Source organism: Galleria mellonella, unplaced genomic scaffold (genome assembly GCF_026898425.1).
Source record: "Galleria mellonella isolate WM207_F2 unplaced genomic scaffold, CSIRO_AGI_GalMel_v1 utg300, whole genome shotgun sequence".
NCBI lineage: Eukaryota > Metazoa > Arthropoda > Insecta > Lepidoptera > Pyralidae > Galleria > Galleria mellonella.
Window position 1 is genome coordinate 2081931 of NW_026442068.1, and position 27728 is coordinate 2109658.

The 27728-nt window shown below is 30.7% G+C and overlaps 1 protein-coding gene across 1 annotated transcript; it reads left to right on the forward strand.

Annotated features, from left to right (window-relative positions):
* Nucleotides 1-610: 610 nt before the first annotated feature.
* LOC113523470 (kinesin-related protein 4-like) lies at nucleotides 611-27297 on the forward strand. Its single transcript, XM_052895618.1, has 28 exons — nucleotides 611-1100; nucleotides 1230-1464; nucleotides 3492-3648; nucleotides 4554-4628; nucleotides 5523-5728; nucleotides 6602-6727; nucleotides 7203-7368; nucleotides 7914-8110; nucleotides 8635-8774; nucleotides 9089-9148; nucleotides 10975-11087; nucleotides 12147-12314; nucleotides 12697-12850; nucleotides 13217-18890; nucleotides 19263-19437; nucleotides 19880-20012; nucleotides 20414-20525; nucleotides 20728-20758; nucleotides 21288-21369; nucleotides 21589-21646; nucleotides 21754-21919; nucleotides 22640-22748; nucleotides 23177-23351; nucleotides 23962-24127; nucleotides 24389-24524; nucleotides 25140-25225; nucleotides 25878-25991; nucleotides 26441-27297. Exons 1-28 carry the CDS (start codon nucleotides 950-952, stop codon nucleotides 26573-26575), a joined length of 9300 nt encoding a protein of 3099 aa, XP_052751578.1. The 5' UTR covers nucleotides 611-949; the 3' UTR covers nucleotides 26576-27297.
* The last annotated feature ends 431 nt before the right edge of the window (nucleotides 27298-27728 follow it).

The window sequence follows — 27728 nt, forward strand, 5'->3', positions numbered from 1 at the left end:
CGCCCAAAATTATTTTAGCTATTTTTACAGCATTATGGCCTATGGTATTTCACTGTGGAGAAAAGCTGCAGATTTTTTTTTTTTTTTTTTTTTTTTTTTTTTTATAGAACTTAGAATGGCAAACAAGCTGACGGCCCACCTGATGGAAAGTGGTAACCGTCGCCTATAGACATGAGCAGTACCATGGACATAACAGAGTATACTGTTTCGCCCATGATACCCCCATGCGTTGCCGTTCCTGAGGACTCAGGTGTTATTCCTCTGTACCAAATCTGTAAGCTGCAGATATACAACTATATTTGCATTACAGAAAAAGCCGTACGTTCTATTTATAACAAAGGTTCGAGAGAATCTGTTCGAGAATATTTTAAGGAGTCAAATGTCCTTGCAGTTGCCTCTCAATATATTTAAGAAAACATAGTGTAAGGAAAAACATGAAGTGTTTTACCGAAGCAAACATTAATAATAATAAAAGCTTAAACCGTAGAGAAAAATTACTGCTGCTACTATGACGACTGAAAAAGATCTGTAAATTTTGTAAGATTTTATATTTAACTGCTATATTTATTTTTATATATATCCTGGACCTACCTGAAAGATATTTTAAAGCATTTTATAAGAAAGATTTTTTTATTCACTTGGTGAATTATATTCACCCCGTTTTACGATATCTCTACTACAAGATAGCCTTATGAGAGCCATAGATTAAAAATAATAATCATGACATATATAAATTTAATACCAATAGCAACACTAAAAGAAGAACAACTTTTCTATTTTAAAATCGTCGGTTATTTTTGTCAGAATATTACTTCAATGTTTATGTTTCAGTGAATTAAGTTGTTTACACTGCATTTTGTAGTAGGCAATTGGAAAATGTTACCATCGCATAATCCAAGAAAACGCACTACATGTTAATATCAATGAATTAGTATAAATATGAAAAAAGATGAGTGACAATATCAAAGTAGTTGTCAAAGTGAGACCTCTGATTTCTCGCGAAATCGAGGAGAAACAATCTTATCAATGGCGCGTAAAAAACAACACTTTATGCCAACTCGATCAGACCGGGAGAGATAGTGGGTTATCTTTCACATTTGGTAAGTGAAATTTTTCAGGTTACATGTTCTAATAGAAACTATTATGATTCTAATGAGCTACCTGTATACGTCATAAGCTGAAGGTCGAGTCTTGTTCAAATATCTAAAATATCTATCCAATTTTTTTAGACCAAGTTTATGACAAGGATGCTAAAACCACTGATGTATATAATGATATTGCAAAACCTATTGTGGAAGCGGCGACGGCGGGTTTTAATGGAACTATTTTTGCTTATGGACAAACTTCCTCCGGGAAGACATATACCATGACTGGTACAGAAACATCACCTGGCATCATACCGCTTGCTATTTATAATTTATTTGAAATCATTAAAAATATCCCTAATCGGGACTTTCTAGTGAGGTAAGAAACCAATCTTCCTTTGAGTACATTCTATTTTCATTGTGATCTCATTCATCATTTTAGCCAAAAGTATATATAAAAAAGTACATTGTAGATTTATCCTCTGACAAATTTCACATTTCTGAATTATTTTGGTGAAAAATTTATCACCCAAAATATGTTATTAAAAAACCTATCTAACTAAAAAAAACTAAAATTATCTATTCATATTATACTATTCTTGATCAATTTCTTCTATTTTCACAAAAAAATGTTAAATACATACATTAATGGTAGCCATAAATCTTCATATGAAATGCAAAATGGTAAAATGACAATTAGGAATAATCTAATGAAATTGAAACAATTATTGAATTTTTATTGTAGTCAATAAAAATCCAATGGTAGTCCGATAAAAACTAATGAATAGACCTGAAATTTAGATGTTTTTATATATAGTGTAAACTCTATATAGCAAACTTCTATTTAACGACAACTCCTGTAGAAATTGCTAGTTTTTTTGGTTTACATTGTTAACCTTATATTGAAACACTTTTTATAGCGTTACAACCACTCTTTTAACAGGGAAACAATACATTGTTATTTAAACCCCAATAAACATTAGTTTCAATGACCTTCAAACACAATATAGACAGTATCCTAAGTATTTCTTTCTTTTAAAAAAAAAAGTTTTACAAAGATGATCCTATTATATCGTAAAACATGAATAAAATACAACAAAAAATACAATTATAATACTGACATAGTAAAAAACACAGATAAATGATTATAATTTTTGTTAATTAATTTTTTTTTTCACTTAATTTTTGTAATTTAAAAGGTACTTATTTGTAAAATTATATTGTTTTTTTTTCTACTCTCAGTTTAACAAAAACTCTTTTTAACACATTAAAATACCTGGTCTCTTTAATTTCCCTATATAGAGTTTTCTCTGTATATTAAAATCTATAAAATAACCCTATTGATTCTACCAAAATTCATGTTGTATTTTAATTTGTGTATTTATATTTATTTTATTTATTATTGTTATTTTTTCTGCTATGTGTATTTTAGCAGCAGTTATCAGAACATGATGCAAACTGCATCACAACGTGTACAAAAATCAGTATAACATTAGGTGTATTATAGTTATGTGATTAGCTGAAAGATGATGTGGTGTAACTCTATTAAAACATTATAAATACAGAACAATATATTTTATAATAAAGTATTTAATTATTTATATGCTTTTGTATGTTCACTTATAGTATAGATATTAAATACTTAATATCAAGTTGAATATAAAGAAAATAAATAAATGTAAATTACTAACATAATTAGCATAACCAATTTTATTATTTTTCTTTTACATTAAACCCTATGATATTAAAACTTAATAAATTTTAGTTCTAATTATTTATTCACAGTCATGAAACTAACATTTAATATGAATAACTTCACTACCTATATTTTTTTTAAGACAGCACTTAGTCATTATGCTTTATAAGTAGGTGGAACTCCCAAAATGTAGTTGATGTGGGTGTAATAATGCAGTAGCTTTAATATATTGCCTGGCTTATATCATGCATGAGTAGATTAGATAATATTGCATAACTAATTATATACATTTGAACATCACCAATTCCTTCTTTGTGATTTAATGTTTGAATTGTAAAAAATAGATTTATTTTTAGATAAAAATTCAAATGTCTTTTATTTGTGCCTATCTAGATATAGATCTATATTTAGCAGTGAACAATGATGGAAATGGTGATGATAATAGAAAATACTGAGCATAATGAAAATACATATTTGAATTTAGATATTTCTTTATTATCCCATATTCTTAAGTAAACATAAGACCTTTAATGTCAAGAGTCTTATTTATATGACATACATTTTGTGATAATAAATCTAAATACCTACACAAAAAGATTGCACAAATCCTATCTTTCCTCTCGTATAATAAATACTAGTATAGATTATTTATAATATGATTTATTTTTTCATATTCATAAGTTTACATTCTGTTCCTTTTTCTTTTGCAGAGTGTCATACATTGAAATTTACAATGAAACATTAAAAGACCTTTTGAACATTGAAAAGAAAAACATAAAAGTTCATGAAACATTTGAAGGTGTCAAAGTAGATGTTACTGAACAAGTTAGCACCTCCCCTGAAGAAGTGCTCAAATACTTGAAACAGGTAAACATTTATAATAAAAATAAACCTTTCTTCTGTTATTTTAAACTATCTATTGCACACTAAAAATAATGAAAAGAGAATGTTTTACAAATTTATAATGAATTAAAAATAATCTCTTACAGTAACTTGATGTGTTAGTTAGTATATATGGTATTGATCGACCATTGTAATGATTAAATTGTGTTCTACAAAAAAATCTGACCTCTTTATGGAAAAAAAAAACAGTTATTATTATTTAAAAACTAAGTAATTGAACTGATTTGATAAGAATTTTATAGAACCAATTTATGAGTATATCCTTTCAGATAAAAAAAATTATCTTATGGGTTTACAACTATATTATGAGGTAACTAACACAAAAAATACAACTAAATTATAAATAAATAATGGAGATGCTTCTCCATTTTTTAAATTGGTTTAAAAGTAGCCTGTGTTCTTCTTTATACCTAACATATATACTAAATTTTATTATAATTAGTTGAGATTTAAGGTGTCATAAGATACAAACAGACAATTTCACTTTCTCATTTATAATATTAACAAGGTTGTATAATTTTTAGATAATAATGTTTAATTGCCATTAGTATAAACATTTAATAATTTACTAAGAATCTTGAATGTATCTATACAAAAGTTCTGGTAACATAATATATCTTTATAGTAATTACAGACTTAAATATACTGATTTTATATTAATTTCTTATATTGATAAAATTTGCACGCCGACATAGAGGCAAAATGTACACGGGAAATATAAACCTCTATCATCTAAAATTACCTACATTCTAGCAAAATAAATTCATTTCATTTCATTTCATTATCTTTTATTGATAATTTGATTGCTGATCTTATACATTTTTCATATTTATTCAGATTGTTTTTGATTATTAATTTTCCACCTTCAGGGTGAAGCTAACAGGCAAACTGGTGCTACCAACATGAACGAGGAAAGCAGCCGGTCACATTCAATTTTCCAAATTGTAAGTAATTACATTAAATAATGACTATTACAATAATATTAATAAAAAATAAAATTAAGTCTTATTATATTCTGTCAACTATTATATTGTTGAAACGTTTGTTTTTTTAATAGATTGTAATGAAATGGTAACCCCGCCTGCCCTAACGGTATACACTGACGGGGCACCAATGAGTGATGATGATAGGTGAAGATGAAAAGGCAGGTCAGTTAGCCCACCGTAATGAATACATTTGGAAATCAGCATGATGGTTTCCGGGGGGGGGGGGGGGCATGGGACTGGAATTCCACATTAACTAACAATCTCCCTCCTCCCTCCCATATTGCAGAAATGAGGTAACTGCCTCCTAGACTTGATGCAATTGTCTAGTCTTATATGTATTCATACATTTTTTATGAGTTGAAAAGAGTATAGTAAACCAACCACATTGTTGGGTTAAATAGGCCTGGTTCTAGTCTGTCTGGCATCTTTGGTAAATTTTTAACCGCAGCTAATAGGCTATATTTTATCTATAATCTGGGTATATTGCTAGCAATAAGGCTGTTAATCGCCATTATTACCTCCATCCTCCTCCCAAATAAGAGATTACCCGGATCCACTATTTATACAAAAATACTAACACCTAATTTAATGTGACTCTTATGCATGGTACTCCTTCTTCGCATTTGGCGCCCAACCACAGGGACTCCTGAGGCCGATAGTGAATTTAAACTGGTAAGTTACCAGTGAAAGATGGCCCTTGAGGATGAAGTCTGGTCAATTAGCAAATTTACCACGATGGTTTCTAAAGATCACTGGAAGTGGACTAAAGTGGGATTTGTATTAACAAATCCCTCTTTATTTCCTCTATATTTTAATAAAACGAATATTAAAAAATAAATATTTTCTAATCAGATAATAGAATCACGTGAACACATAGAAGGGGAAGAAGAAGCTGGCTGCGTGAATGTGTCAAAATTAAACCTAGTGGACTTGGCTGGCTCCGAGCGTGCTGGACAAACTGGCGCCACGGGCATCAGGTTCAAGGAAGGCACACACATTAATAAGTCATTATCTACACTCGCATTAGTAATCAAACAGCTGTCTGAAGATCCCAATAAGTAAGTTGTGTTATAATCCTAGTAATAATTGCTAAAAACTTTTAGTAATCTATAGCTTGCTTTATTTAAATTAGGATTTATCCTTTATGTACTAAATTTCATTGAAATCTATTCAGTCATTTAATAATTATTTACTTAATCATAAACATATTAAGTATCAAGTCATCCATACATCTCTTTAACAAACTTTAACATTTATGATTGATTGATTGATGATGATTTAGTGTAATAACTAGCTTGTTTGCCATTCTAAGTTCTATAAAAAAAAAAAAAAAAAAAAAAAAAAATCTCTTTAACAAACTTTAACAGTTTAAGTATTTAACTTATTGAGGAAGCACGACTTATTACACATAAGTTAAACCTGTATTTATTATATTAAAATATAAATGGGTATTTACGAAAGTTTATGATCTTAGTTGGATCATAGAATATGATGAATGCAAAAACAAATTCAATTTACACTATTGTAGCTTCAGCATTTTTATTTTACTTTTACTAATATTGTAAATGCGAAAATTGTAAACGTGTAGGGATGTTTGTTACTCGGTCAACAGAAATTGATTTAAAAATTTAATAAACATTTATTACTTGAAATGCACCATATTCTGTATTGACACATTAATTAGGATTTACTCACGTGTATTAGAATATATATATATCCAAAACCGTGTGATAGACTGCTAGTAATTACCAATATCTAAATATTCAAACATCTTAACAAACTTTCTTTTTTATAATTATTAGTAACATACAAATTGCAATTAGAGTTCTATTTAAACATTTCTTTACAACATGTGTTTTGGAAGATTTTATTTAAAATAAAAACTTTATTCTTTTTTATATTATATAAAATTTATTTATAATTATTTTCAGACACGCAAACTATCGTGATAGCAAATTAACCCGTATACTCCAGAATTCTTTGGGAGGCAATGCCAAAACTAGTATTATATGTGCAATAACTCCGGCTGCTGTTGACGAAACCATCTCAACTCTACAGTTTGTATTACATTAAATATTATTATTATAGAAATAGATATAAATTATAAAATAGAAATAATTAGCATCATTTTATCGACAAACAATTTGAATCTTAGATATAAACTAGATAGAGTATACTTGTTATAGTATGAAAAGCATGGATACAGGTAAAAATTTTAAAGATCTTTCAATAAAATATTAGTGGCACTGACAAAAATTACTTGGATTTTTTTCTGTACATATTTTAACTCATTACCCATAATAGAGGCATAAACTCACCTATGTCCCACTTTTCACGTAATGGTATGGAACCGATATGTGATACCTTGTATTTTTATATATGGTATCACTGTATTTATTATTTATTTATTTTGTATATTGTATCAATGCCTCTGGTGTTGTGGGTGATAATGGACGGCGGTAGTCACTTACCATCAGGTATATATTCCAATAAGAAATTAATACTCTAATTATGAAATTTTTTATTGTAAAGGTTCGCAAATAGAGCTAAGGCAATTAAGAACAAACCGGAAGTGAATGCGGTAGCGACTGACGTAACCATGATACAAAGCCTCACTAAACAGTTGTCCCGATTGCAAGCGCAACTAGAAAGTAAAAAGAACTTAGAAGTGATGCTAGAAAGCAAGAAGAATGTTGAGGTGAGTTAAGAAACTACATTGCATAATGTCAAATTAAGACTTCTTTCAGTATGATATACAATTATTATTCATTTTCATAAAAGATGTAAAATTTTTTGGATATTTCAAGATTTGCCTTCCCTATCAATCAACAATTCTCAATCATTATTTAGTCTACACCCATATTGGGAGTCGTCTTGCACTCCTAAAGAAGGTACTACTTAATTGCTCGATAGAAGTTTCCTGCCTTCAATCATTTAATTGCCTGCCAAGTATTAACGATTTAAAATAATTATAACCAACTAACCATTGATATAAACATAGACTTCGTCAAAATAACACCCAATTCAATAAAATATAGCAAAACATTATCATCTCAGCCATTATCTGAACATAGGCTTCTCCCATAGACTGTCATAATGACTGGTCCTGAGCCACTTTCATCCACTGATTCCCTGCAATATATTAGAGGCCATTAAAGCAGAAAGATATATTTCTTCTGTCCTCCTGGACAGAGGGGCAATATTTTAATAAGGAAAGTGTGTAATAAAAAAAAATTATTACAGCAAGACTTGCAGAAGCAAATAGAGAATCTGCGGCGACTGATATTGAACGGATTCGGCCAGAGAAGCAGCATAGACAGAATGGGTGGGCGTCGAAAAAACAATCAACTCCGTAGGATCACTATATCAACCTTACATGATGTGAACGAGGAACCCGTCAGTAACATACCAAAATTTTGTACGCCCACTTTGAAGTACAAGTAAGTTTGTATCTTAATCTGTTGTTTTAATGTTCAAAATAACATATTAAGAAATGCTGAGGAAAGTAATAAGAATAAATAGGATTGCTAATGTTTGTCATTTGCGCGGAAGTGAATGCATATGTTACAGAGGCTTTATTAGGATTATTTAGTGTTATGGACAGTTAATCGCACTTGTAATCTACGCACAGTTTTATTGTAACGTTATTAAAACATAATTTAAGATTGTTTTCTACAAAAAAAAAGCTGCTATAAATTTTTTATGAAATTGAAAATTGTGACAAAACTAGAATTATTTTGATTTGAAAGCTAAACTACAGAACCGATTTTGATAAATTTCCTATGAAACCAATCTGTAAGTATATCATTCCGGATAAAAAAATTTCCAAATCAGTTTATAATTGACGAAGTTATGAGGTAATAAATGTAAAAAAAAAAACCAAACTGAAAATCTCCTTTTTTAAGTTGGAATTTGTAAATTTTTTACATTCAATTAAATAAAATTCACAAATTTTAAATTCCAGTCCGATGTCGTTACCTGGCGCTATGGATTTCGTCCCGATTCAGAATGCCAGCAAGCTGAGCAGCGTACCGGAGGAGACTACACTGATCACTCCGCCACCTAGAGAGAAGAAAGTCAACTTTGATGATGTTATTGAAATAGGTATTGTTTTTAATATTTGGAAATTTTTTATTAGTAATAAGACAGTACTGGCTGCTTCGTGAGTGTAGAGTTTTCATGTGGCTGTTTTAAATTTTGTGATCTTTAATTTTTAAAAAACAAATTCAGTACTACCATTTCTAGTGTGTTATAAAAAAAACTGATACCTACTATGTATAAAAAAACAGATAATAGCAAGTATATATATATATATATATATATATATATATATATATATATATATATATATATATATATATATTTTTTTTTTCTCTTTAATTGTACATAACTACAAAATATTAATGTATGACTTGCAGATAGTGACGATGACGAGTCAGTCGATGTGCAGCCCTGTTCGCCATACCACAAATGTTATGGTAATTTTTAGTACTAATACCAATCTATCTTAGTTTATTTTTAGTGCTATAAAAATATTTCCTAATATTCAAATATCAGTTATTTTACCAGAGGGAGACTATACAAAAATCGTTTGCCTGGGTACCTCTGTCCCATTCGTGTTTCAACCGTAAAGCAATTGTGTTTGCGTGGCTGTGTTTCGGTTTGAAGGGTGGGATATGGCGTGAATTTACAGGGTACAGAGGAATAACACCTGAGTCCTCAGGAATGGCAATGCATGGGTGGTATCATGGGCGAAACAGTATACTCTGTTATGTCTATATATCTTTTTTTAATGGCAATCCTTTTTTTTTTATAATATTATCATATTCAGTAAGCATTTCTATTCAATAAAAGAATACTGTTCTTATGTTATCAACTACTCGTATTTTCTAAATAGTAATTTTAGGTCATCATATTAGGAGTACAAATAAGTTTCCGCCGTTTTTTAACACAAATTAAATATTTATTATAGAAGAACGGTAATATAGATTTATATAAAATATTGCCCATCACTTGCAACCACTTTTTCCCATCTCTCAGGCAGCATTCGAATTCCACGTCTGAAGAACTCCTTGTCTTTTGAGGCTATCCACGAATCAACCCAATTTTTGGTATCCTCATAAGATGTAAACCGCTGCGTCGTCAGAGCATGTGCCATGGACCGAAACAGGTGATAATCGGACGGTGCAATGTCTGGTGAATACGGCGGGTGGGGTAACACTTCCCAATCAAGTGTTTCCAAGTACTTTTTTACGGGAGCCGCAACATGTGGACGAGCATTGTCATGCAGAAGAATAATTTTTTCGTGTCTAGAATAGTATTGAGGGCGTTTTTCTTTCAGAGCTCGGCTCAATCTCATCAATTGTGTTCGATAGAGGGCTCCAGTAATTGTTTCGCTCGGATTTAGCAACTCATAATACACTACACCTAGCTGATCCCACCAAATACACAGCATAAGTTTTTTTCCGTGAATATTCGGTTTTGCTGTTGATGTTGACGCGTGGCCAGGTAATCCCCATGATTTTTTTCTTTTTGGATTGTCATAATGTATCCACTTCTCATCACCAGTTACGATACGATGTAAAAAACCCTTTTTTTTATGTCTAGCTAGCAGCATTTCACTTAAGCATAATCGGCGTTCAATATCTCTCGGCTTTAATTCGTACGGAACCCAATTTCCTTGTTTATGAATCATTCCTAATGATTTTAAACGATGTGAGACTGCTTGCTGAGTGACTTCTAATGTTAGAGCAAGTTCTTTTTGTGTTTGAGATGAATCCTCCTCCAATAATTCCTCCAATTCTGCATCCTCGTAAATTTTTGGCCTTCCACTGCGATCTTTGTCTTCTACGTCGAAATCACCGTTTTTAAACTTTTGAAACCACTCTCGACACGTTCTCTCACTCAAAGCACCCTCACCATATGCTTCTACGAGCAATTGATGCGCCTTAGCAGCAGATTTCTTTAAATTAAAGAAGTAAATTAATATTTCCCGCAAATGACGCTTATTTGGCTCAAATTTTGACATTTTCAAGTTATAAAAATTATATTTTACCAATATCAAATCAATAATATTAATAGGTTATGTTGGTCTTGAATGTCGAAACTATTTTTTAAGCCGGTTATCATCTGCGAAAGCTAACCGAAACTCCGTGCCGCGCCATCCACAATAAAACGGCGGAAACTTATTTGTACTCCTAATATATCTATCTTAAAATTGCATTTAAATCAATTTTGAAATCAAAGATTTTTTCTGCTGAAGCATCATGTTGGTTATATATATAAGTAGAGTAATTTGTTTCAGGCGAAACAAAAACTCCACCATGTATATTAAGAAAGAAAGTAAAGATAGCTGAAAAGGATCTAAAAGATATTGTTGAATTGACTGAGAGAGAAAAGATGTACACGCCTAGTGTGGTAAGTATAAAATTAAACAAGTTATTTTTTTGTAAATAAAATTAAAAGATACATGATTTTAGCAATTATTTCTCTGTTGCTAGAGGTACTGTATTTTTAACTTAATCACTGAATCCAACAACAAAATAATTCAGTAATCAGTCATAATATAAAATACTTCAAAATTACTTTTAATTCAATAAAATTATTAAACCACTATGTATCACTCAGTATTGGTTTGGCGGCGTCTCTAGTAACAGTTACTAAATATTGACATTACACTAATGTCTTTTTGTTATTGTGACATCATAATTTACAAATATTGCCATAGATAGATTGTCCAAGTCGTAAGTCGACTCTAGGAGTTCTTGGCGTTGCTATATTTAGCGACGTCCAGTTTTGCGGTCATCTGGAGGAAAAAGCTAAGATAGCTTCCAAAAAGTTAGGAGTTCTAAATAGAGTGAGACGGTATTTAACGCCAGAACACCGTCTGAAATTATAAAAAATTCAAGTCAGGCCGCATATGGAATACTGTTCTCATCTATGGGCAAGAGCGCCACAGTACCAGCTCCCTCCGTTAGACCGCATTCAAAGTCAGGCGGCTCGAATTATTAATAACCAGCGCCTTACTGTCCATCTCGACCCACTTAAATTGTACAGAGATGCAACATCTCTACTTACTTCTACGGAATTTATCATGTTGCTGATTTTCACCACCATACAACCCGCCATAAACTAAAGTTTCATCCTAACCATCTGGACGAGTGGCGGTCTTCCACCGTGCGTTTTTAAGGCACTTTTTTTCCACGCACAACCACTTTTTGGAATCAAATTCCAGCAGCAGTATTTCTGAACCAATACGACATCATAACCTTCAAGAAAATAGCATTTTCCTTTTTAAAAGACCGGCAGCACACCTGCAATGCCGTTGGTGTTGTGAGTGATCATGGGAGGCGGTAGTCACTTACCATCAGGTGAGCCGCACGCTGGTTTGCTGGTTTCCCTGTGCTGTAAAAAAGTTGTTTCAATATTGTAATTTTATTCAAAGAACATGAATACTAATGAAAATATAATTTTCAGATAGAACTCCTTGAAAAACTTGATCAAAACAACAAAGTTATAGCTAATCTCGAAGACGACATCAATTCACTCACCAAGCAAAGCAAAGATAAGGATTTGGAAATTGACCATTTGAAAATAAAAATCACCAAGTCTGATGAAGAAATGAAAATGATTATGGCTGCCAAGGTGCCTTAATTTTACGTATACTTTGTTTACTTGTGTAATCATTTATGTCTTTAATATAATTTTAAAAAAATATTCCATCTGCATTTGTGTATCATTACAAATTTATTATAATGTATAAATTATTGTATTATGTTGCATTTCATAAAATCCCCTTTTGCACTTGGTGTTACAAAGGCAACTTAAAAACTAATCTCAGCTTATGTAAATATAAGAGCTTAGTTTTCAACGACCTTTTTTTTTTATAAAAGATTTACCTTGTTAAATCATTTACCTACTTTTATATTTTTGAAAATTATAAAATTTACAAAATATTTCATACAACTGCATTGAAGTGACTACGTTTTACTGTAATAAAACAATAAACATAAACCCTCGATTTTAGGTTGAAATAGAAGCTCAAAATCAAGACTACATGACCAAACTAACTGATTGGGAAGTTAGTTATGAAACCTTAAAACAGAAAACAAAGAAAAGAGAAGAAGAGCTTTTGTCACTTTTAGATGAGCACAAAATTTGTAAAAGAACTGAAGATATTGGTGAGTATTTTAAACAATTAACTATTATTAAAATCCTTATATATGTTTTCCAGAGCTTATCGGAAAATGAATGATATAATGTAAAATAAAAGTAAAGTATTTGTGTATTTAACTATTAATACATGTTTTAAAATACTCTCTGGCCAAATTGCCATCTAAATAAACATGTCTCTTGTCCTATTTGGATTGTGTCATTGCTGGTGCAGCTAATATTTTGGTAGTGCTTTCCTAATTCTTTCTAATTTGGTCTTATTGTTATAGAGATTGATAAGTCACAAGAATTGTTTCAATCAGACAAATTATATGCTTTTGTAATTTTAACTTCAAGCAATTTTTATAAAACAAATAATTTTACTATTCACACAGGTAAACTATCGAGAACCATGAATAAAGAACTTTCACATTTTATGGATATGTCAAAAGATATATCACTAGTGAATAGTGACAATGAAAGCAGTATTAACAATACAAATGATGATGAACCGTCGTCACAAATAGGAGATCTAGTCACAAACATACAATCCCAATTAACGACTAAAACTCAGTCAATGCTAGAATTAGAAGCTAATTTATTTGCACAGAATCAAAAGGTTGATTCACTTAATTATACTTGTAAAGAACTCGAAGAAATAGTTAATAATTATAAAGAAAAGCTTTCTACTATTGAAATTGAAAACTCTTTTCTCAAATCTACAATAGAAACATTAAATTCTACTATAAAAAGTCAAAAAGAAAGCTTAGAAGTAGCAAATAACGACATTGATTCATATAATTCTCTAATTAAAGAATTACAGATCAGGCTTAATAAAAAGGACAATGTAGGTGATATTAATATTAATGATAATATTTTAGATAAAATGATAGCAAACGAGGAAAAAATTATTGCGAATAATGAAAATATCAAAAATATTATTAAATCTTTTAAAATCGTTCTTGATTCTCGAAATAAAGAAATAGCTACACTGAAATCTGCGCTTCCCTTTAATTCTGAATCTAATACCATTGAAGGCACTACAGAGAAAGAATTAAGTGCATTAAACCTGGAGATACAGAATTTAAAGGAACAAATAAATGAAAACAGTATAATTATTAAAGATCTTTTGTCCGAAAAAAACGATGCTATAAAAATTCAACATGATCTTTCTGAAGAATTGAATAACCTCAAAGTAGTAAATAGTAAATTAGAAAAAAATAGCGTAGAAGATGCGGCGAAACTTTCCTCCTTAGAAATAACTAATCAAAGACTTACTGAGGCTGCATCTGAACAAAATAAAAGAGAGCAAGAAAATATATTGAGTAATGAAAATTTAAAGAAGCAAATATATAGTTTATCTAATACAATAAACTCTTTAGAATGTGATCTAAATGTTAAAAATGATTTGGTCTTGTCACTTCAAAAAGATAAAGAACAAACGGAAGAAAACATATTAAAAGCTAAAATAGCATTAAAAAAAATTCAGGATATTTCAGTAAAACTAACGGGAAATATACAAGAGGTACCAGAAGTAATTGATAATTTCGTCGACATTTTCAGAACCTTGACTCAGAACTTAGATATTTTAGAGTCTTTAGTAACAGAATTAGTGTCTCAAAGAGAAGTCGAAAAAATATACAAAGATGATTTATCCAAAATATTAGATGATTTAAGGGACAAACATGCTAATGAATTTGCTATATTTCAATCTGAAATTCTAACTTTGACTAATAACGCTATTAGTTTAAAGGAAACATTAGAGCATAAAACAAAAGAACTTGAAGAAACACGCATTGATTTGAACAAAAGAAATGAAGAAATTCTAGAGCTAGAAAGCAAAATAAATATAATTAACAAAGATAATGAAAATCTTCGTGACTTTGTTACTTCTAAAGATAATTTAATATTATCACTAAAGGAGAGTGCGGAGAAATATGAGAATGGTAAACAAGAGATTTTATTAGTGATACAAGAAAAAGAAGCAAAAATAATACACCTAGAATCTCATCTGACTGAATCAAAAAAAATAATTGAAGATAAGTCATTGGAAATAAGAAAGAACTTGAATAAAATCAATGACTGCATTGAAGAGAAATCTCATATATTAAACAACATTTTATACAAAGCTTTAGAGATAACAGAAAAATTTAATATTGAAACGGAAATTACAAATGACGACATTAGCTTATATGAACAAGTCATTTTTATTTTTGAGAAAATAGCTCATTATGCAATGCGTAGTTCTAAGAATAATAAACAACATGACGACTTCCAGGACCTTTATAATAACGCTAAAAACGAAGTTAGCAATCTAACAGAACAAAATCGTAATTTTATAGAAAAATTATCACAATTTGAAAATAAAAACGAAGAATTACTTTCTGAACTAAATAAACTGCAATCTGAAAACAAATCTTTAAAAAATGAATTAGAGAAAGCAACCATATTATTAAACACACCTCAAGAAGAAGTGACTATGAAAGTTGATGTTATTGAAAATATTCAGTCCAAATTAAAAGAATGGGAATCGCAACATTATCTCGATTCATCCACGAAAAAGCATATTGAAGATCTACAAATGGAAGACCAGGAACTTAAGATTAAGTATTCTGAATTATCAAACAGAAGTTATAATTTGGATGATTTTCTTGCCGAAGATATTACTCATGAAAGTTATGTTAAAAATTCTATATTTAACCTAATGGATAAAATAGAATGTAAGTCACCACCTAGTCTTCTAACCATATGTTGTAATAAAATAATAGAATACATACAACCAAGTGAAAAACCAGTGATTCCTACTAATTTAATGTCAAAAATTGAAACCATAGATAAAGAGACACAGAGTAATAGTTGTCAGTGTTCCAGATTATTATCAGAATTGACAGACGCTCGTGAAGAAAATTTGAAGCTTGGTGATTTAATAAAAGAGTTAGAATCTATAAATCGCCATTTAGTTAACGAACAAAACGAAATCCGCAAAGAAGTACAATCACTTGTTGAACCAGCTTTTGAATTGCAAAAGAAAGTTATGAATCACAGAACAAATCTTTCAACACTTACTGCAACTACATATGCAGAAAATAAATCTCTCAAATCCCAAGTAAAAGTTCTTCAACATCATCATCATAGATTTCATATGTTATGTCAAAGAGATATACCTGCAGTTAAAAAGCAGTTATTTGAACTTATGTCAGTATTGAAAAGAGATTCATCATTTACAGATAAACACAATATCAGTTTTAAAAGATATTCTTTGCCAGATATGTCAATCAATAATTCATTTCTTTCCAATTTTAAAACTGACGAAACAATCTTAGATGGCGATCTTTTAATGTTAGACACTAATATTACACTCACTGCATCAGCTGATAATACTCTGATGGGTGAACATGAACAAACTTGCTTAGATTTAACTCACACATTTACAAACGAAGTAGCTTGTCAAACAAATGATATAGTAAGACTAAGAGATTCCCATATGATTCAAAATAAGTCAGAAACTTTGTTGTCTAATAATGAAAATATATCGGAAAAATTAGAAGTTTTAAACTTGGAAAACATGAAATTACGCGAGCAATTAAATTTGTTTACAAATATAAATGAGTCAAAGGTTGACTCGATCAGTAGTCCAATTAAATTTAATAATTGTGAAGTTTCAAACACGAATGTAAAAAATAATGAATGTGCCATGTGTGAACAGTACAAAATTGAAAAAATAGAATATGAAAAAATACGTGAAAAGTTGGAAGTAGAAATAAAAGAACTGTTACAAGATTTGTGTAATATAAATAAAGAAAAAACAATTATTGAAGAAAAATACAATAATCTTTTATTAGAAATTCCCTCAACAGATGTTTTAGTACGTAAATTTAATACTTTAGAGAAAGAGTATAATATTAAGACAAATGAGATCGCAAAACTTACGCAAACATTAAATAAAAAAAATTTAGAACTTAAACAACTCCAAGAAGAAAATGATAATTTATCTACCCAAATTATGGAAAATATAACAGAGGCTGATGATCTCAATAAAGAATTGGAAACAGTAAAATTACTAAATTTGAAATTAAGTGATAAGTGTTCTGAATTGGAACGTTTGATGGAAAAAACCGATAAACCAAATTATACAATTTGTCCACAATGTGCAGCAAAAGAAAATATGGTACAGTCTTTGTGTGTGGATAGTATCTCACAAGCACATTTAAAACTAAACAGAAGCCTTAGTGAATCTGACACATCGTCTAGATACAATAAAATTTGCATTTTACAAAATGAACTACATGCGAGTAAAGAAGACTGTAAAGAACTGACTGAGGATGTCACAACCATTAAAAATCACTTAGATCGTAATAATTTATCTATGGAACAAAATATGGATTTGGATGACAGCATGAGTGATTCGAATTTCTTCACTTCAAAGAAAGATTTTGGAGTTGTAGATCAATTACATAAACTTAATATGCCAAATATACCGGAAGAACGTTCAACCGACATATACACGCTGGAAAAAAATGATTGCTATCATTATTACTTGGAAATCTCTGGAGCTGAAAAAGACAACATTAACTGTGATGTTAAAATTCTAGATCTAATGAAAATGCTTTACAATTTTATTGTTACAAAACATAACAATGATGTTGAGAACTTCGTCAATAAACTAAAAATTTATGAAAATTCTAAAAAGGAACTAGAAGCTCATGTAAATAATATAAAAACTGAATATTCTGAAATAAGTAAAGATTTTGAACTAAAAGATATAAAATTGAAAGCTATAACAGACATTATATTATTGATGCAGACCAACATAAATTTATTGAAAGAAGAAATACCAAAAATAATAGAAACTGATGACAACACCAAAGTAGTGTCATTATTTAGAGAAAATGTTTTGAAAGTTCTTGATAAAGAATTTAATTTATCTAGTTTAAGTATTTTTGAAATCGTGATTGATAAAATTGTAACTAAAAACCAAAATGACTTATGTGACATAATGAATAAATACATTAAATTACAAGAACAGATGGAAGCTGTAACGGCCGAGCTGAATGGTGTTAACGATAATTTGTTACAAATGAAATGTCAACTTTCGGACAAAGAAAATGAATATAATTTACTTAAAGCACAAAAAGAAAAAGTTCATGAAATAAGTAATGCTGTTACACTCGATATAATAAAGAAAGAACAAGAATTAAATGAAGTGGTTCGCAAAGGCTGGCAAAAGCTCCTGGATCATAATATTATACGTAACAGTAATCTTGATTTAAATTCGCCATTAAATGTTACAAATATTTTTGACCATATAATCGAACAATGTAGAAAGCATAATATAGAATTTGATAAGGAGAGTACAATAGAAGAACTTAAAGAATTAAAATTGAAGTTGGATTCTAAAGAGAAGGAAATTGGATTACTAAAAGTAAAAAATATTGAACTACATGATGTCAATAAAAATCTCACGATGGATTTAAATGAAAAGGATAACACATTGCTTACCCAAAAATCCTTGTATGATGATTTAATGAAAGTATACGAAAGTAAAGTCGAAGAAAATGCAGTTAACTTGAATCTAATAGATAAATTAACAGAAGAAACTAATGTATTGAAAGAAAATATTATAAAACAGCAAAGTGCTATCGATAATTTAGAAAGTGAACTTAAATCGGAGGCGCTCAACAACTTAGCTGAGAAAGATAATCAAATCTTAGAGCTAACAAATACAATTTCTCTCCTGAAAAAAGAAATAAATGATTTGAAAACTGTAAATCAAGTCATAATAGAAGAAAAAGAAAATTGTGCATCAGAATTAGAGAAGTCGAGCGAGATTATAAAAGGAAATAAGATAGAATTAGAAAAAATGACATCGGATATATTAATATTACGAGAGTCAGTAAAAGAAAATATGTCGGTAGTTGAATCTTTAAAAACGGAAGCAAAGTCTTTAATGCAACAAAATATGGAACTAAAAGAACAATTCGAAGAGAAGTGTAAAGACTGTTTACGATTAGAAATGAATATCAGAACACACGAAAAAACGGCACAAATACAGAGCAAGATGATTATAAGGTAATTTACTATTGTCTGTCAACCCAGAATTGCACTTGTTCATTATGAGCAAGTTTTATAAAGGTTTTATTAAGGGTATAAATCTTAAAAGATATGAATTTATAATAAATTATCGTTCGAAACTACTATTTCAGATTGTCAATGTTATCCTTAGTAATACAAACGCGAATTAATATCTTAATCTATATCAGGAAGTGTTTTATTAATGTTTTCTTGAACTTCAGTTTTAACATTTTAAGCGACCATCCTTTAGAATGCTAATGGTTTCGTTTCCAATCTGTATAGTAATTCTGTTTGCTTAATATGATTTCTATTGCTAAACTACAAAATGGAGAAAAAAAATTATCCTTACAATTTGTACAACCTTTTCAGACTTCAAAAACAGAAAGAAAGTGATAATAAAGCACTAAATGAAAAAGACAAACATCTAGAAGATCTAACAAAGAAATATACAGCATTACAGCAATCGTGTGAAAGTATGGAATGTAGTATTAAAACTACCAAAGAGGAAATTGAAATTATGAAGAACGCTAAAGATGCACTACAGGTACTGTAATCACAGCCATACATAATATCAGCCGTTACCTGTCCACTGCTAAGCATAGGCCTCCCTTATACACAGCCATAAAGAACGGTTCCGAGCCAGCTGCATCCACTTGACTCCCTGCAATGCATCTGAGATCATCAATCCATCTAGTGGAGGGTCGTCCTACACTGCGTTTGTCTTTACAGGGTCTCCACTCAAGAACCTTTCTTGATCGATTGTCGATTATTCGAGTTGTAACAAGTCCATTGCCACTTAGCTTGTTCATCCATCGGGCTGTATCAGGTCTTCTGCTGACTTGCTGCTGACATAAGGCATCATACCACGAATAATATACTCTATAATATCCGTGTTTATAACCGACGGTTACTATTTCCCATTAAGAAGACAGTAATCATTGTCATTTTTAAATTTATAAAAAGAAAGGTGAATACCGCTTGTTCAGGTTCGCGTTGCGGAGTTGGAAGCAGAATTGGAGGCAGTCGCTCGACGCACGCCCGTGGAGGCGCCGCGCCGTCGCAGGCAAAGCTTTTATGACTCGAAACGAATAATCTCCGATAACAAAGAGTGCTTAGAAGGTACCTTTTTTTAATAATGAATTAACTTTCGTGAAAAATATAAGCTTAAGTTACTTCGTTCAAATAAAAAATATTGTATACGTTTTTTATAGGATTATTTAATTTAAATAATTACATTGATCGAAAAATGATGGAAATTTCGCAAGACAAATAGAAGTATAGTTGAATTAAGAATCCCCTCATATCCAAAATTGGAGTCCTGATAATGTCATTGTTTTTGCATACGACAATCCGACATTTTACTATCACATTTGAATCCAAAACGTGATAAGGCGCGAGTCTTCCCTTTGTGCATTAATTTGACCTGTTTAATATTTAATATAACTGGAATATTAATAAATATTAATAATCGAATATTTAAATTGGTACGCAATGTTAATTAATATTTTTTGTACACCTAGATCAGAAACAGGCAGAGATAGTGTTTGACTCCCGCGCTAAGCCTGACGATCTATTTATGGACGTAGACGATGACAGTTCCAATAGAAGCACTCCACTCAGACATAGCAAAGGGTAAGTTGACTGTTTATGAAATTAAAAAAAAAAAGCTAATAAATATCTCCACAGAGATCAACATGTTATTTTTCATATCCATTAACTTATTACTTTTTTAAACCTTCTGCAAATCATTGAGACTTTATATTTGAAGAATTTCAAAAAAGAAAAATTTTTGGAAGTGAATAATTATTGAAAATTATTATAAATTTTATTTCAGACGGGACAGCTTACAATCGAGACAAGATCACGTATGTATCTATATTATCATTGATAAATGATGTTAATTTAAAACAAAAATTATAACCTGAACAAAAGGAATGTATTAATACATATGCAATTTATATTAAATACTGTATTGAACTTTTACATGATTATAATATTAATAATAAACACTTGGTTCGCGTATGCTGTAATAAATAACGCTTCGTCACAATTATAAAACAAAGCATGGATATTTAAGTATATTCTTTTATGTCCATGAAGCTATTCATGCCCATAGGTGTCGGTGATCAGTCTGCTTGTTTGCCGTTCTAATTATCATAGAAAGAAATATTCTTTTTGAAAGGTAAATTTTTCAACTTCATACAAATCTATATGTTAATCCTTATTTAATATACTCTAAAAATTTCCTCACAATTAGCTGGTTACTATTCTAAGTTGCAAAAATAAAAAAAACAATTGCACGATGGCATCCGCGAATAATTTTTTACGTTCATGTTACTTGTTCTTTTATTCTAACTTAACGTCACCTTAATATGCGTGTAACTCTGTGTATAGAGCTCGGAGAATCAGAGCGCGGCGCGTCGACGTCAACGACGCCAGAGCTCGCACGACTTACACCGCGCAGGCGCAACTACCGGTCAGTAGCTACTACCATAGATTATTTACCATAGGCGTATTTAAGGCAGAAAGAGGCAGGTGGGCCGTGCCCATTATTATTATGAATATGGTCCATAAAACAGTACTGTCACACAACTACCAAATTAAAGTAATAATTTTAGAGACATGTTTAGAGAATAACTATTCAGTATCGACTCTATTACCTCGATTATTAATAACACATTAATTTTACTTTCAGAAACTTCAAAGTTGAATGAACCAACCGACTTAAAAACATCAGATTCAGCAAATGAAAGGTATGGCATAAATCATTTATTTTTCGACATTAATAATTCTAGTCATTCACTGTACTATCTGTGGTCTTTTTAGTATTAAACTAAGAAGGTCTATTATTATTCTATAGTGAATTAAGTCAAGTACGTGAACAACTCGCGTCCTGCAAACAAGAACTCGAGGAGTTGAAGGAAAGATACAAGGAACTGGACGAAGAGTGTGACACTTGTGCGGAGTACCTGCGTGAAAGGGAAAGCCAATGCGCAAGGCTTAAGAAAGAAAAAGCAGGCTTGGAGGTAAGTTTTTTTTTTACAACACAGGGGGCAAACGAGCATGCGGCTCACCTGGTGGTAAGTGAGACCGCCGCCCATGATCACCCACAACACTAACGGCATTGCAGGTGTGCAGCCGGCCTTTTAAAAAGGAATATGCTCTTTTCTTGAAGGTTATGTTGTCGTATCGGTTCGGAAATACTGTCTTGTAAAAATACTACTTTTCCCTTCTTTATGTATGGCAATCATAATTCTTTGAGTGTAATGTCTCAAGTGATTTTGTTAAAATCACTTTTATTTATATTTTCTACCTTTACGTGCACTTAAGGCTATTTTCAAAATTGTATTTCTCTTATATGAGTTGTACTGTAACATCTGCGTATTTGAACTATGAACGTAATTACTGAATACAATTGAATTTTATAATAATTGAATTAGTATCTATTTATTAAGATGATAGTAAAATCTTTCGTGTAGTCTCTCTTAGTCTCTTTTAGTCCAAATATAAAGTTATTTTACATATAACTTTAAATTTTGTGTTTATCAAATATGTTTATACTACACTATGCTTAATGAAAACCCTTCAGCAAGTCCTGTAATATTGGAACAATGAAATGTTAAATAAATAAATAATGTTTTCCTTAAAATTATTAAAATTTCAAACGTCACTGTTTCTGTTTTATGTATTATTATTATTGTGTAATTAATAAATATAATAATAAGCTATTTTTTACACTATTCCAGAATTTAGTTAGTGAATTGAGGGAAAAATTACAGTCTATCAACCCAAATCAAACTCTCCAAGGTGGCAACAGAACGATGGTCGCCAACGCCGCAGTGAACACAGACGAAGGTGAATTAAATTAAAGTATTCCTTGTAGTTTCAATTTTTTATGGATATTAATTAAAATGTAGTTTAATTACCCCTATTAGTTCTAATTTTTAAATAATATAGATGCGAAAATAAGTTTATTTGTTACACTTTAGTGTCTAAACCATTGTATCGATTACACAGGAGACATTAATAGGTAAGTTTTTCTCCCGGTTAGTAAACATATCCCGGTCACGCGTGCAAAGTCGCTGGTAAAAGCTAGTAATATTATAAACATGAGAGCTAGGATTATTTAAATGTTTGTAAGATCTATAAGTCACAAAAAGTTAAGGTACAAAAGCTTTGTTTTTAATTCACTAGACTAGTTTGTTTTGTACTGTACTACTCACAAGTTGATGATACTTATTTCAATCAATATAATCAATTTAAATAAAGCCTTTGACTTTTAGATTGGACCAATCTTCATTCAGTGGTCGTAGATCGTATGTCCTATGATGCAGAAGTTGAAAAGAACAAAAGACTGATGAAAACAGTTGAAGAATTACGCTTCAAGAAGCAAGAATTGAAAACGACTCTTGGAAAGATGCAAAAGTTTATAGAAAAGAATTCTGGCAAAGACAATAGGTTTGGAATATTTTAGACTTTTCAATCAAATCCTTTACTTTTATATTTATGGTTAATTATAAAATTAAATCGTCTTCTGGCCCTCATTTCATAATTTTGGTTCACTTTTCTATTTGCAGCCATTTTAATATTCATATCTTTCTAGATTCGCAGCCCACCCATCTCTTTTTAAATCTTTCTGTACCTTTATAATATTAGTTTTTTTTTTTTTTTAATACACAAGCTGACGGCCTTCCTGATGGAAAGTGATAACCGTCGCCTATAGACATGAGCAGTACCATGGACATAACAGAGTATACTGTTTCGCCCATAATACCCCCCATGCGTTGCCATTCCTGAGGACTCGGGTGTTATTCCTCTGTACCCAGTAAATTCACGCCATATCCCACCCTTCAAACCGAAACACAGCCATGCAAACACAACTGCTTTACGGTAGAAACACGAATGGGACAGAGGTACCCAAGCAATCGACTTTTTTGCAAAGTCTCCCTCTGGTAATTTCATAAGATGAATAAAAAATCAAACTAAAACCAGCAAATTCCATTAATGTAGCAGTGACAGCAAAGTTAATAACATTCTCTCTTTCAACCCATTGTTAATCAATCAACAGGGAGTTAGAAACAACAAAACAACAATTGAAAGAATGCAAACAAGAGTTAGAAGAACTTCGAGCAAGATGCAAGGAATTAGATGAGGAGTGCGAGACTTGCGGCATATATCTGAGGGAGAAGGACGAACAATTACGTAAATTGAAGGAAACGAAGACAATGTTGGAGGTATACTTTTTACTTTGCACAATATGATTATAGATGTATACATCTACAATAAACTGTATAGATACAATATTGAACCCTTCAAAAAAAGAGCACATGCCTTCTTAAAAGGTAAGCAACATACCTTCAAGTTCTCAAGTGTTCGCTATGTCTATGAGCGCCGATAATTCATTACTATCAGGAGAGCCCTATGCTCGTTATAAAAAAATATAGTTAGTCTTGATCGTGAAACCTCATCTCTGTTATAACGTTGTTCCATTTCAGGCAAAGCTGCAAGAGTTTGAAGAAAATCATAGCGGTATTTTGCAGTCTACACGCAAGAAACGGCAGAGTTTACACGACCAGAACCGCGGCTCCTCCATGGTGGATTTCAACGACGCCACCACTGAAACTAGCGACGGTAATTATTCTGTAATTCTATGTATTCGTTCGTAACTGAAAAGTGATTTGTGTCTATCATCCTGCTGGATAGATTGAGGGCCATTATTTTTATAAATACACTAAGACTAATGTGAATATAAATGTGTTACCATTTGACGCCTTAACAGATCAACGAATCGTCATGAAATTTGACATATGCATAGCATTTAAGACAAAGCAAAACATAATTTACTTTTTATCCTGGTCAACAAAATCTTGTTATTGTCAGACGAAGTCGTGTGAATAACGTTATAAATTATACGGTTACCACTTTCCATCAGGTGGACCGTCAGCTTGTTTGCCATTCTAAGTTGTATAAAAAACTTTTCAGTATTTTGAATACTAATATTATTTATTTATTCTTTATTGCACAATAAAACTTTGTTAGTTTAGTAAAGCTATAATTTCTATATTTAATACTCGTAATATCAAATATATTAAGAAGGAGAAAATATAGCAAATTTAATCCTTATGAACAGTTCCAAATTGTTGTTTATCCGAATTCGAATTAATCATAGTTCGTCGCTATGATCCTGTCTCTTTTTGTTTTGGTATCACAATATAAATAACAAAAATAATATTACTCTTATTACAGACTTCCTGAGCAGTCAGGTAGAGCGAGATGACAGTACACGGCAGACCGACGGAACGCAATCTCGAGAATTGAAACGACTCAAAATGGTATATATGTTTATTAAACAAGTATATTTTAGTGCATATACCTAAATATATTCCAGGGAAAGCAATGATGTAGGATGCTAAAAGTTATGTTCATAATTTAACTTGTCTTTGAATTCTATTTCGCTGGTGTAATTTCTGATACTTATTAGAGTATATGGGTGTTAATAGAAAAGAACATTTTAGACCAAAATTAATAATAGCTTCGAGTACTTGAATCGAAAACAAAAAAGTATATTCACGAGACTATATATATATTTGTTTATTATTATTCTAATTTATAATAATAACTACAATATAATATACTGGGTTTTGATACGTCGATGAGAATCCTATTTTCAATAAAAATCATTCAGTTGACGTCATTAAAGAAAACATTTACAAAACAATAGAACCGATTCTTAGGTATCATTTCTCTAAGCTTATCTCGTAACCTAATAATTTGAGAATTTTACGAAATTACTTTTTTATCAACCATCCTTATAATTTTGACTTCAATATGTTAGAAAATTCACACTCGTCCTTACAATAAAGACTTTGCTGTGATATCAAATTGAAATATTGATTTTAGACATAAGTTTAGTGAAATTATGCCTCATAATCAACGCCAGTGTGACTTCAAATAAATTATTAGTGATTTTTAATCATTCCACAGACGGTGGAGAGGCTCACACAGCAGAAAACGTCGTTGGAGCGGCAATTGTGCTCGCTTACGGCCGGCGCCGCGGCCCAGCCCATGTACATCGCCACCGGTAGTGCTATAGTGCAGGTGACGCCTGACTGCTACTAACAGTTATATATTACATCCCAAAATGATCTCAATTGCAAACGAAATCATTTAGATGAACTATGATAATTTGCAGGTGACTCAAGACAGCTCCTTATGGCAATTTATGAGGGAAGCCTATGTTCAACAGTGGACAGTTAATGACTGAAATGGTGATGATAATTTACCGGATTTATCTCGATGATTTGGCCAAGTTACACCGGCCATGGTCACAAGTAGGCTGCTGTAGCGCTGTCAAGTCATATTTCTTCCAATATAGCCTCGGAAGTATAGGCCATATATATTATGTTCTGTGCCTATATCAAAAGAGATTACTAATTTGATAATTTCAGAAATTACCAATTTCATTATAAACTAATCGGGTAACATTATTTTAGATCCTACCGCCAACTAACATTAAGCAATTCTAATAATTGTACTTTTATTTACAGAATCAGCAGCTAACCGACGTAATGAAAGAGAATCAAAAATTGAAGAAAATAAATGCAAAGCTGGTTAACATTTGCAAGAAAAGAGGCAAAGAGTCCAACCGCGAAAATGAAGATCCCACAGAGCATGTGGGTTGAGTAAATTCTAGAAACGAGTATTGGAATTAAATTAAAGTTAAATATTTAATTAACAAAATATTAACGAATTATTGATAACACTGTTTAAAGTTGAACTTTTAGTATATTCATTAAAATTATATTGAAGTGCATGCTGATTATAAATGTTAATTATAATAATTAACGAACATTGAAATTATTGTTTAACCGGGGATACCTTTAAAATAGTAACATAAAGGGTCGAGAATGATTGTAGAAAGTTAGTAGAATTGTAACAATATGAAAAATATATTAATTGCATATTTTTATCTATGCCATAACTAATGCTTATAAGACTGAATGCTAGATAGAAACATTCCGATAGCATTTTACAAAGAAAGTCGTTAGTAGTGATAAATGATGCCATCAAGTGTGAATGTTGGTTGGTTTTTAGTCTCAAAATATCGTACAATATTAGTATTATTAGATATTGTTTGTACTTATAACATGGTGCCTAATTCTATAATATTCTTCTAGTTAGATAATAAATGCAAATATAGGATATTTTCTTTTGTAAATATAATTTAGCATTTGCTTGCACTTGATGTAAGTTGTGTAAATTGCTATTTTATATACGTATTGTCGAAAAATAGCATTATCATCCAATATTAAAAAATATTATTAATCTCTTTTTATACAAATTTGTGATCTATTAATTAAAATATGGTATGGTACCTAACTATTCAATAAATGATTGATTTTTACTCGTGACTTTCAATTGTGATGTACCTTTAGAAATTCAGACATATTACACAAGATTTTTCATGCTAAAACCAAAAATTTACTTTAACTTAAGAGATGGTAATTTTATTCAGCTAAGAAAAAGTGTACCCAATAAGGGACACAACCATTTGTCCTGTCATTTAGTAAAATAATAAATATCTACCACAACGACTTTGGATACTATAATTCGAGTTCATAGAATGCCCAGAGATTAAAATAGCTATTTTATATAAATCATAATACGATTTATTATCTTCCACTACGATCCAATTTACTTTTGCAGGGATCTCATTGAGTGATAGGTTCTTCAGCATCAAGTGAATTTAACAGTAAACCTATTACTTCCTTTTCTCTAGAAGTCTAGAGTATTGAAAAGATGGAAAAGGTTCATCATCATCATTATTTCAGCCGT

Excerpts from the sequence above, each read along its gene's own strand:
- LOC113523470 (XM_052895618.1), top strand. The coding sequence starts at position 950 with ATGAGTGACAATATCAAAGTAGTTGTCAAAGTGAGACCTCTGATTTCT. Across the intron at positions 5,729-6,601 it reads CTGTCTGAAGATCCCAATAA|ACACGCAAACTATCGTGATA; the intron begins GTAAGTTGTGTT and ends AATTATTTTCAG. Across the intron at positions 12,851-13,216 it reads TAAAAGAACTGAAGATATTG|GTAAACTATCGAGAACCATG; the intron begins GTGAGTATTTTA and ends CTATTCACACAG.